General features: G+C 30.9%; 1 protein-coding gene across 1 annotated transcript; it reads right to left on the reverse strand.

Moving 5' to 3' along the window:
• Positions 1-6,283: 6,283 nt before the first annotated feature.
• Positions 6,284-9,000, reverse strand: LOC113846601. Its single transcript, XM_027475056.1, has 3 exons — positions 8,372-9,000; positions 7,694-8,041; positions 6,284-7,595 (listed from the first exon to the last, which is right to left on the reverse strand). The coding sequence occupies exons 1-3, from the start codon at positions 8,816-8,818 to the stop codon at positions 6,972-6,974; spliced, it is 1,419 nt and encodes a 472-aa protein (XP_027330857.1). The 5' UTR covers positions 8,819-9,000; the 3' UTR covers positions 6,284-6,971.
• Positions 9,001-13,750: the final 4,750 nt, after the last annotated feature.

The raw sequence follows: 13,750 nt of genomic DNA on the forward strand, positions 1-13,750 counted from the left end.
ATCATTTAAATTTTCAAGAATTAAAATGCTACACCCTAGCAATGTGAAGAACTAATTTAGAGTTTTGTTAAATTTTATAAATGTTTTTTCATCTGGGTAGTGCTGTGCGGGTCCCAGTTGTTTGACTTTGAAAAGAAATGTTTTTGCCTTTATTTTCTCGTCTTCTGAACATCCGATTCTTTTAAAAAAGTTATAAAAACTATTATTAAAGTTCGAACTTGATGTCTGGAGTATTTTTCAACGGATGTTGCATGGCCGAAAGATATCATTGGGTGATTCTAAGTTACTCACAAAAAAAAAAAAAGAGAATTGCAAAAAAAAAAGAAGCTGTTATATAAGTAAATTTTAAAACAATTAATACCGTTAATTAAATTGTGTGATAAATCAATAGCTAAAATTAAAATAAAAAAATAAAAAATTAGTTGAGTAATCTGAATTTATTATTAATCATGAAAGGTAACAAAGTAAATAAGTTTTATATATGAACGGTTGACGAATGACTATATAAATTTTTTGTTTTTTAAGTTAAAGGTTACTTCTAAGCATGACAATGTTAATATTGATTATGCCATCTTAAAAAGTTAACGACTGACTTTATTTATCTTTTCATATTAATTGTGTATTGTTGGAGAAGATAAAATGTCGTTCAGAGAGGAAAATTGAAAAAGGAATGATAGAAATAATGTTGATAAAGTCGTAGTCTATATTTTTGTATGAGACTGTAACCCACCAATTATTTTTGTGCTGATTGTGATCATAAATGATTTCAATGAAGCAACATAAAACAAATGATACAAAATACAAAATAATGTGTTATATTGTTAATTGTACATCATTTTTTATTCAATACCGTAGTTGAAAGTCTTGACATATTTATCAAACACAGTTTATACATCAGTGGTGAGATACAATATATAGAAAGAAGTAAAGATTAACATTTAATATTATAAGTCAATTTTGAGATACACGATGTAGAAGTTAAAAATTGAAGATAATAAAAAATGTCAATGCTACTACTATATTTAATCTAATTGTTTAAATATTTTATAAAAATAAAGGCTAAGAAATATCTATGTTCACTGTATTGTCATATTTAAGTTAAATGAATTGTTAATATCATGAAAGTCATTATGGTAATATCATTACATAATACATTAATAATTTATTATGTATTGTTTTTGTAGTTTTATCATACTATTCCATACTTGTAATAATAATTAGGGGTTTATTCAACATAATTTTAATGAAGTGAATTAAAATTTAAATGTTACATACTCTGCAAGTATTAATAAGTATATCATACAATAATTTAATAACTTACATGGACTATATTATTGTCAATTTGTATGTAATGAAATTAAGTATATTTGACATCATTTTCATTTCTTATTTGTACAGGGCAAGTTAAAGTATAATTGTCATGTAATAAAAAATGTAATTAGACACTTTAAACAGAGTAATTGTATCATGAAATATAATTTATTATTTATTATCCACATTTTATCTTGTTATATATGTTTACTTTTTTATTTCTTAACTTATAAATGTTTACTTTCTATAATGAACAATTTTCAAATCACATCGATTCAATAGGTTGTTTAAATTTTTATTAAATAAATTTAATTTTGAATAAAATTATAATTTTTAAATTTTTTATAATTAACATCATAATTTTTAAAAGATGATTAATTTTTTCCTATTTCATTCATTTCATAATTATATAAACAAAAATATTCTAATAGACTAAAAAACCTTTCAAAATAGGGAAATTCCTAAACAACAATTATATCTCTCTAAATCCTTCCTTTCCTTCCTTCCTAAATAAATGTATAATGCATTACAAATATAAATATCATACCATGCATTGTTAAATTAAAGTTAATTAATGATGATATATAAAATTATCTGACGTTGGCTAATGATACAAAATTCATTTTATGTCAAATTAATGCAAAATTATGATCCCTTATGAGATTGAGACTATGTATAAGAACTAAATAACATATTTAAAAGTGTAATATTTCTTTTGTTATTCAAAAATTTTATCTTTTAAAAAAATATTCAATCAAACTTATTTTATTAATTGAACATATTACACATTATATATTATTAGAGTAGAGGTCACAAATTACCACACAGCTACAAAATTTTAATTAATGTTAAAAATTGAATATAATATGTGTAATTATTTACAAGTATATTAAAATTTGTTTTTCATATTGGGGGCTGAAAAATGAGTTAGTATAGTCGCTTCACTTACAGCGATGGCTCACCTTTGATATATAATTATTTATTGTTTAATAATAGTAATAATCATATATTATATTATGCCAAACATCATGATGGTGCTAAATAATTACATCATTGTGTCCTTCAACTAATGTTAATACGCAGACGTTATTTAAAATTAGAAGGGGTATTTATCTGCATTGGTTAGTTAGCTATCAACCGATGTCCAAGTACATGCGATATTGAAAAAATTACATTAGCCCTTTTTGTGCATCAATGTGGAACTGAAAAGTGAATTAACGCTATTAAAATTTTACATTGCCTCTTTTCATGCACGTGGAACTGAATTGTCATGTTAATGCAATGAAAATTTCACATTGCCTCTTTTCGTGCACCGATGTGGTACTGAGTGCTCATATTAATGCAGTGAAATTTTTACACGGCCTCCTTTCGTGCACCGATGTGGTACTCAATCCTCATATTAATGCAGTTAAATTTTTACATTATCTCATTTCGTGAACCGACGTGGAAATGAATCCTTAAATTCATGCATTTGTTTATGAAAGATGTCAATGTACACATACCGTTCTTGCTTTGAAAACCACTAATGGCTGCGAGTTCACATAGGAAAGGCTGGCTCTGACAAAACTTTCACATACAACAATTCGAGGTAACCAAAATTGTATACCCAAATCATAACTAAAATCATATCGTATTATAAAGTTTGTAAAAAGAACAATTTTGCAGATTTAAAAATTGAAATACTTTATGGTGCATAGCTGCATAGTGGCCGGTGAAATATACAATACTCACAGAACAAATGGATACAAAACAACAAAAGGTAGAACTCAACACAACACGAAATACGAACGTTTATATTAAATTACCAAATTCTCCTTTAATAATATAACTTGTATGACCGTTTACCTCTCTTCTATTTTGGATCATTAAATTTTCATCAATGGTTCACAATGATATAACACTTCTCAAAGACATATATCTCTTATTTTTTGCAACCAATGGAGGACCTTAGAATCACCCGTATCATTAGCCTGAAAGAAGCATCGCTTATTAGGAGCTTGCTTTGATACCAGTCTCTCCCTTTCCTTTTCGTTCTTCTATTATATCCCCTGTCATACACGTGGCCAGTTATGAATGATGATTCTATTTGTGGAAAGAAATTGAAATACAGCAAGCTAGCCTGTAACAACGTAGATTAAAAAGAAAATTTTGTTCCTATGATGTGAAGTTCTATATTTTTCTCTATCAAACCTATAAAAGAAAGATTTTATTTTTATTAACACAAATAATCATTAAAATTTTGGTGAAATATTCAGTGTGAATCAATTATTTTCATGCTCTTTTTTGTTCCACCGGCCCTAAGTATACAATTTATGCGCATATATAAAAAGAAAGAAATGAAGAAAATTTGTGGAAAAAATTAATTGTTTTCTTTAATATTGTTTACATGTATTAGTCAAGAATTGTTTTCATGAATATATTCAGATAAGCAAAAAAAAAGAAAAAAAGTACTCTATATAACGAAATTTTTGCAAATGCATCTAGTATGGATGATTATGTAGGTATAAATAGTTAATTTTTAAGATGTCAGGGGGAAGATGCTTACACACACAATAATATATTTCATGAGAACTTTTGGAACTCAAAACACTAGCAAGACCTGAAAATGAAATTAGCCCTGTATATGATTAAAGAGCAAAAAAGAAAAGGAGGCATTTGTTTTCTAAGATAAAACTGGTCAATTAACCAAAATAATGGGCCCTTGTTCGGCAGCATGTGTCTTTATAAGAAAATTTTAAACCAATTTGGGTTAATTTAGGACGTCTATCAATACCAAACTTTGGGACATTTTTCAATGACCTCCCATTGAAACAATCCCTTTGTCTCGTTGTCTCCTCCACGGGTCAAAGCCTACTTCTCTAGTTTCCTCCATTGCACCATTCTATTCATTAATTTGAATCTTGGTTATACTCTTGTTACATGCTAATCTTGGTTGTTCAGAATTTTATCTCCTCTTATTTCAGAAATGAATGAAATATTCTTCTATACCCACAACAACAGATTAAAAGTGAAGGTAAAGCAATTAAATCTAATTGAATGAGCATGAGTGATTTGAATTTTGAATGGGGTGTCACAATGAAATTGATTTAGACTTTACAATTAGATGAGTAAGGGCTATTTTCCCCCCCTAACCTGACCCTCTGCTGTAACCTTCCTCAAAGTAACATTCAACTTGTCCTTATCCTTCCTACCCTCTCCAACTTATGAATACAATTCATTGATAACTTTTTGTGTACCTTCCCGTTTCAAATTTGTTTATGAAAAACTCGCTGTTGTACTATATTCATTAGGATGATGACAAACAGGATTAACTTAGTAGCCATTTGATTTAAAGTTTGGTATAATTAATTTTGATGGGATTTATTTTAAACTATTGAATATGATTGAGATGTGTAATGAAATTATTCTTATCCACATATTTATATTGAAACCTATGTTTTTTATTTTTTTTTAAAATGTGAGATTTTATTTTTAACTTTAATGGAACACCCGATAGATTTTTAACTTGAAAACAACAGACTTTGATGCTGCAGTTTATATTGAGGCAGAGGTTTGTATTGTACCATAGTTTTGTATTTTTCTGGGCTTACGGTAACTTTTCGTCCACTGTCCTATGGGTTTTGCATATATTTGTGATCAGAATTTTCGTTTTTTCCATTGACTTGCTCGCTGTTACAAGGAAGTTAAGAAGCATAATAATGAACATAAGGAGTAATGCTTAACTGCAACCCATTTGTCATTTGTTCCCCTCCCCCTGCTTATGTGTTACTTTCAAGTAGTATTACACGTTTAATTTTTGTTAATTAAATCCATTACTGATACAAACAATTGACATGGTCTTTGTTTCGATGATTTTCCCAACATGCATATTGTTGTTTATTGAAATCAATTATTAACACAAATATGTCATAAAGATAAAAAGGTTGCACCTTGGTCAACAAGTATTTATACATACAATAGTTGAAGGCCGATATTGCACCCAATAAAATACCAGAATTACTAGTAATTTTTAAAAATTAAAAACGTAAGTGTTTCAGTGTTCTTTTTTTTTCTTTCTTATGGAGCTCCGCAAGATAACAATTATTTATTAGCAATTTGGCAAGAAAAAACTTTTTGGCTACTCAGTTGCAGAATATCAATGTATGTACTCTGATTCGACACGACACCTTGAAGGAAGGAAGACCAATGCCAAAAACATATATATAGAAGCTGAAAAATACAGTAAGAAGAAGAAAGATGGCATCAGTTCAAATCGACAAATGCTTTCTATGTAATTGGACTTTCCAGACACACTGAAAAGCATATCTCAGGAGTGTCTTCACGCGCTTGCAGGGTTACTGGTCTTGGAAATTTGGAATAGGTATCCAGTGGAGGGAAACACTAGCTTAGAAGTAATTATAATGAAAAATGCATCCAAAATAATGTTACTAACATTTCTTCTATTTTACCCTGAGCGATAATTCAAGACATGGATGGAAAAGGAGACACAGCAAATGCCATTACCCCTTTTGCTTGGGGACTTTCTGTACTTTTTAACAAAACAAAGTTTAGAAGGATAGAAGGTATGCTTCAAAGAGGACTTTCTGGTAACTGGTAGCTTACTTGTAAGAACCTAATCATCAATAAGCATAGCACAACTAACTTATGTAACGGATTACCAAAAGAGAAATCTGACAGCACTTTGTCAGCTTCAAACTCTGTTGGAGGATGAAAAGGTCAATGGCATTCCTTTGAATACTCTACTATTAATTTAAAATTATTAAAAATCACAAAATTATTTATGGAAATATAAAGTGAAATTTATGTATGTTTGTGAATCCTAATAAATTTCAGCATATAGGGGTATGTTAAAGAATATATTGTTTGTGAATCCAACGCATTTGTGATTCATATTTCAGTGTTAGCAGCACAAAGAGCAGACAAATCATGATACCATATTGCATGAGAAAACTGTCATACAAGGAGAAAGAAGGCCATGAAGATATAGTTTTCTTTTCCAAATAAAAAGAAACAGAACGAATAATGTAGAAAACCTTAGAATATTTCTAACAGTTACAGCAATATATTGTTACAAGCTTGTGCCAAATTGTCAATATATATATGTCCTTAAAAGCATAGAAGTCATAGATCTAGGAATAATTTAGCTTCTACTTACGCTGGCTACTTGGTTTACAATTCATACATTAAACACATTGAAAAGCTCTTCAATCCTATATAGTTTTCCTTCAAAGATGGAAGAAATTTCCTAAAGGATACCACCAGCAATATCAGAGCCAAAACTTTTCAGTGATGAAGTCTAGGTTATAACTGTGATCTCCAAGCATCATGGTCCAATGCTTTCACAGGAAAAAAAAAACTCTACACGAATTATAGCTTATAAAGCGATCAGCAGATTCCCCATTTCACACTTATGGAAAGAAAGTGGAAAAAACAAACCTTGATGCACATAATCATCCACCAAAAACCCAGAGTACAGAAATTCACTTTTTGGGATCCTTGACTGATCATTTCTATTTACAAATTTATGAGGCAGTGACCCACAGCAGAAAACTCTTGACAACCCTGCTGCAATCTTACCATTTACCTGCAGTAATTTGTCAGACAGTCCACAAAAAGTATAAAAACTAGACACCTAGGCTGATCCAGAAACTTCCTCTTAGCTAAACATCCACTGTCCAGTTAATGTTATTCGTATTGCTTTCATGTGATTTCTGTAATTGGGCAAATTTGGCATGGTATGCAGCTGCTGCCACAGCAGTCTTCACCCTCTGACCTTGAGGAAGCTCACAGGCTTCACTCATAGAAGCAAACCTTAGCTCAGATGGAGGAATGAAACAATCCATGGAAAGGCCAGGGACATTGAATGCCACCTCCTCAATTGTCCATGCTTCTTCCATCCTGGTTTTAGTGTGGCTCATTGCCGTTTCCCCAAACCTGAAAAGTGTCACTACAGAACGACCCGAGTGAGCAATCATTATCCCCTCAACAGGCCTGTAGTCATCAAGAAATGAATTTATCGTGGTCTCCCAATACACTGCATCACCACCATTGTTCTGAATGCGGGTCAAATGGGAGTCTTCCAAGTGAACAAGAAGTCCTGTTTTCTGGCTAAAGTACCCAAACAAAACATGCCTTATGATCTCCGCTGGGCCTTCACTCCTGGCTTTTAACGTAGAGGGATCTGCACAAAGCTTGAGAATGAAACAGTCTTCTTCATTTATCTTCTTCTCTCCAATGCATCTTGCGTTGATAAACATACTAGCAGTTGTTCTTGGATCAAGACCCTGCAGATACAATAGATGTCAGCAATGAATAGGATCGCTAACTCGCCACGCATAAACCTAGTACAGAACAGAGACAGCCAAACAGAAGGTAACTTCACCTGAAGGGCGCGTCGCAGAGGTCTAACTGGCCCTTTCGCAGCATGTGCACCGAGCCAGGGCGTGTGCCGCCACACTAGCCTCCCATTGCAACCAGCATGAACCTTGCTACCACCAAGAGCAAGCTCCACATACCACATGTCCGGATTCATTTGCCACAACACAAACCCACCTGACTCCGCTGCTTTCGAGGAATTCCGACTGCGAGTAACCTTGTTAGCTGTCTCAAACTCAGAGGCAATCATCCTCACCTTTCCCATAGCATAAGCATTGTTAATGGAACTTTGAAGCTTTTGCCCTCCCGAAGCAGCAATGTACTGCTGCAATATATACTGAGCAGAAGAAGTTTCCTACAACCACACCCAACAAGACCATCAATAACCGATGATACCCCCATAACAGAAAACCACACACAAACACTCACAAAACCAGACCACATTAAGTTCTGCAAATGTCAACTAAGAAACCATTAGCCCATAACATAAAACCCACCAACCACATTCACCGATCTTTAGAATAAAACAAATAAAGTAAAGGAAACAACTTCTGAACCTAAGGCTATTTGATCTGTAAATATAACAACTAGGAAAGACAAAAACAACGGTTAAGACTAATCCAACATCAAATAAAAAACAAATGTAGAAATAAATGAAGTGAAATTCAAACAGAGAGAAACTAACAATGGGAATGTCTTTGATACTGAGATGAGGAAAAGGGTCGGTGGTGCAAACGTGAACAGGAGCGAGTGGTGCACCCAACACACCAAGCAGTAACCTCAGATCGGACCTTTTGCAAGCAGAAGATGAAGAAGAAGATGAAACAGAGGGTGCCCTAGCGAGTGGTCCTTTCATCCATTGGCCCCACCTTCCTTCTCCTCGTGAAGATTCTTGCTCATCGGTTCCGTCGGGACCTTCCTTCAAAGGCGACAGTGCTTCTGTAGGCCTCAAGCTTCCCGATCTCGCAATGAACAACTCCGGCGGCGGCGCGTGCTGCTTTCTCCGCCGCCGGAGTAACGACGACATGGGCGACGCACTCCTCGCCGGACTCTTGGCGCGTGACCTCGCCGGCGACAGCCCCCGAACCACCTCGTCTTTGAGGGCCGAAAAGAACCCTTGCTTCCTCTCCATTTTTACAACTTTGCCACAGGCGAGTGAGTGAAGGGAACACACACAACTAACTGATTACAATTTAGAAGAAGCTTTGTTTGTTAAAAATGAGAGAGTGAGCGAGTGAGTGAGAGAGAGAGAGAGGAAATATCATAAGCAACTGATTCGGACAATGTTGCCGCGAGACAAGTAAACTGTGGTCTACAGTATTGTGCGCTAGATTGCTTCTTACACTTAAACAAATTACCTACTTTTAAAGTTTCTTTTTCTTTTAGTAAATTAAAATTAAATTATTATTTTTTTAAGTTCAGATATTATTGGATGTCTTCAAATTTTAAGGACTTAAAGATTATTCTTTCTTGCAATTTATGACAATTGCTATCGATTATGCACACGTAAATGTAATGTAACTTTACACTACTGCATTAACTTTTTGGGTAAAATAAAATAAATCTGTGACTTGTTTTTTATTTGTTGAAAAAATAAGAATAAAGAAATGATGGCGTCTCGCTTTTTTCGGTGGCTCATTGTTAGAGTATGGATCTGGCTGGAGAGGGATAGTGAGGAATTGGATTGGGGCATGGGAAGGGGACAGCGACTAAACGACGAAAATTGGTCAGGTGATACTGATCCTCGCCTCAGAAAGAAACGGTAAATCAAACGGCGAATCGTTTTTGGTCCTGCGAGGACAACATGTGAAAATGGTAATTTTATTTTTACAATTTTTTAAAAAAATTAAAAAGATTATGAAATTTAACTGGACTCATGGTTATGATAACCACAGCTAGGTAGTAGTAACGAGGAAGGTCAAATATAGCGAAATGCGCCGTTAGCAATGGTCAAAACGAAGGGGTTTTATAATATAGAATAGTATCGCCTCCACTCTCCACCAAGCTAAATCACCAGCGAGCATCATCATTTTGGAATACTTTAATCAGTGCAGATCCATGATGAGAGACATTTTCAAACAATCACCAACCTCGGCATGCGCTTTAAATTACACTATTACATTTATCCATTAATATCATTTCATTTTACTTTAATATCAAAATTATCTACCTATTTTAAATTATTTATATCAATGCACTCCTTTTAACTAAGAAAATTTTCATTCAAGTCATACATCTTTATTTTAAAAAATAATTTAACTATTTTATAAATGTTTTTTAACATATTTTTCTTCAACAAAAACTATTTATGGCTTGAAAAAAAGTATATGCCGTTTTTATTATATTGTATTTTCCTTCCTTTTAATCAACAATACCAAAGAAATTAGGTCAAATTTTGATAATTTTTTAAAGAAAACATTAGTATAAAAAATAAATAAACTTTTTTATTATAAATTGAAAATAATATATTCTTTTATTTTTTTTAAAAATCCTCTCATTTAACTTCTCTAAATTAAAGAGATAAATTATTTTTAATTTATAGGAGAAACTTTATTATTTTTATATTAATTTATTTTTTATAAAAATTTATCTAATTTAGATCTTAATCTCCTATTAAATGATCAATTATCATTTAAATTTTGATTCAAGGAAGTATTTAAATCTAATATCTAATAGTAATTTAAAAGATGTACGCGATGAAAATTTCCTTCGAAAGAGTAAAGACTTGTTTGAACGAGGGTTATTTCATTTTTCCTTCAAAGAAAAACAAACTATTAATTAGTGTAGAACTTTTCTATATATATTGGAAGAGAAAATTAATTTGGACGGCTAGAAATAGCAATTGAAAGGGAAAGATTATGATATTTCAATATTCATTGAGAAGGAGTAGTGCTACTCTTGTTCAGAATTCTTTAAAAAATTATGAAGGGTGGGGTGGGGATAATTTATAAACCAGTTAATTATTTACTTATTATATATAATCAATTAATTTGGAAGCAAATAAAGAAATCATTATTTTCAACCACGTAAGATATGTGACCTTAATCTGGGAAACGATTTGTCTTGTTGCTGTGCTAAATCATAAATGTTGCTTCCCAAAAATTACGTAGACATTAAAAATAAATAAACCAGTCGCTCAAGATTAATGAAAAAGTGGCGAGGGACGGTAGATAATGAAAGAATATACATTTTCTTAAATATAAAATTGATATAAAAACTACAACCAATAACATCAAAGTAAATATAAATGCATGTATAACCAAATGACGCACATTAATATGTGTCTTACCTCCACTTATATAGGATTTTCCTCTTCACTTTTTATACTATCATCACTTGGGTGGGTACATAGTTTAACAGTGTGGTTGTCACAGCCAGTACAAAGGTTTTTAGCGTTTGTGTGTACCTTAATATGAATCTCGTTAAAATTAGTGTGATTATAGGTTACCCGTATAGAAGATTCAAAATAGGACACACTTACACACGTGTGTCCGGTTCACTTTAAAATTTATGGCCATTCAATAGTGCAATGTGTACTAAGGCCATTGATCATGGTTTATCAATGAAAAATGCTATATATATATAACACTACAGGGGCTTTGGAAAACAAGAAAAGCATGACAGAGAATGGAATTTTCTCATTCCAAAATCTCTAGATATCACAAGTTTTAACAAGGCATAGAGTGAACAAATAAATGGCATTGTCATTGAGGGACGAAGGATCACAATTGCTCTTGGATCTTTCAGTCAGCCATCATTGACTGTCATATTATATAGTTGAGTTTAATTAATTTTATTTTATAAAAGGAATTTTATATATTTGTCTTGTCTCACTAATACACATTGATCAAGACTAAAACAAGTTTAAGAAGTATATAAACCCTCGTATATTTTAGAAATGTGATACAATTACTAAAAATATTGCTTATTTGTATCGGTTAAATTTTATGATTAGAGACAGTTAAATCAACGTTAAAATTATTGATATAAAGCTAAATTTGTAAATTTGTGACAGTTATTTAACAGTAGTTTTGAACGGCTACTAAAATTTGAAATCCAAATTTTAGACTGTGCGTAGTAGTGTTCTGTTTTTTGTAGGACAGTGTTCTATTTTTGGCTGACAGTGCTCTATTTTTTACTTCCACACTTTTTTTCATTTTTATCTTCTACTTAGTTCTTTCTTTTGCTATTTGGGTTCACATTTCATTTCTTTTTTAACATCACAACATATATATGTTATATAATTTGTAGTGTAGAACCATTGGAGAAGAACCAATTTTGGAGGAAATGAAAATGATAGTAGAAGATTACCAAGGTTGGAGAAAACATTTTGGCGGTGGCGGCGGTGGCAGCAATGATGGCAAGGACAACGATGGTAGTAGTGGCAAAGAGAATGGTAGAATTCATGAGGTCAAGGTGGAGATGAATGATAGCTTTGACTGGATAATAGAGAATAGGAGAGAAGTAGTGTTTTTTATATTATGTTATCGTGACGCTAAATTCTGCCTTTTTTTGCGGCAGTTACATAAAACCGTCACTAAATTATGCCGTTAAATTTCGCATTCTTATGGCAGTTATGCAAAACTACTGCTAAATCCTGCATTTTCTATGACAGTTACACAAAATTGCCAAATTACCACTAAATCCTATTTTTTTTTAGCAGTTATTAAAACCGACGTTAAATATTATTTTTAAAATGATTTATTGACAATTATTATTAATCACCACTAATAAACCATAGCTAAATGGCGTATTTCTTATAGTAATTGGAATACATTTTAGTATTCCTATATCTCAACTTAATTTCACACAATATTTTAAAAATATATAATTAAATATTTTACAGTGACAGTAAAATTTATTGATTTACTTAAAATATTAATATATTTATATTGACAAATTTTTTCTATTTTTTTTGTGTTCGTAAAGCACTCCATAGCTTTATTGCATTTAAAATTTAATGACTTAGTTTTCCATAATAATCAAATTTATACCTTTTGTCAAACTATTGGGTAGACCTAATCCTAACTCGATCATTAATTGGGATATAATTAAGTTTAGTTTGAGTTAACAAAATTAGCCCAATTAAAAAGTATATGAGAAGCATTAATGTGTCATATCAAGTTAAACTCATTTCAAATGCATACTAAAGCAAAAATCTGACGAAATTTACTGTGTAATTTCGTTGTATGCTGCCTAAATACATCCTTTATATTCACTATTTATACGCAAAAAACTAAAATATTGAACCCTACCGTTTACATGAAAAAGTATTATGAGATTTTATATATATATATATATATATATGTTTGATTCAATTTTAAAAAAAATGCTTGTTTTTTATTTTTTAAAAACTGTAAAAATAATAAATTTTCTAAATTTTATTATTTCTGAATAAACACTTAAACTTATCAAGTGATAATAATTTAGAGGTCTTAACTTTCAAGTTTTTAAACAAGGACCTTATAACATATTATATTTAATTGTATATTTAAAATAAATTTATTTCCATCTCAAACACGATCATTTTTTTGTTAATTTTATAATTTGAAAAAAATAAATAAATTATTATCATCAATCCCTACATACTAAATATAGTTCTTATAAAGAATTTTTTATTACATTCCATTTTTTTACATATAACTTGATCATTATTTGCACTTAAATTTTCATTATATATATTTTTAGTATTTTATTTTTTTTCTAAATTATATGTATCTTTTATAAGAAATTTCAAGTAGACTATTATAAATAACCCAAAAAAAAATTTAATATAATTATATTTATTAAAATTCAAACTTAAAGTTACGCATTAAATTAAAATAACACCATGCACACCACGTGTTTAGTGGTTCAAGTGAAGTCTCAATTTTATTTATCCGTTTTTAATAAAAAAATTTAATTTAAGCTAGTTATTTATTTAAATTAGTTATACATAATCTTCTCATAATTGAAATTTTTGTCTATACCTAAATATTTTATTTTAATTAAAAATATTAAGATAATATACAAAAGTTTATACTTAAGTATGGTGTAGTTTATATTAGATAAAAGTTGTAGCAAG

Source organism: Abrus precatorius, unplaced genomic scaffold, assembly GCF_003935025.1.
Source record: "Abrus precatorius isolate BTA unplaced genomic scaffold, Abrus_2018 Scaffold8, whole genome shotgun sequence".
In the NCBI taxonomy this organism is placed as follows: domain Eukaryota; kingdom Viridiplantae; phylum Streptophyta; class Magnoliopsida; order Fabales; family Fabaceae; genus Abrus; species Abrus precatorius.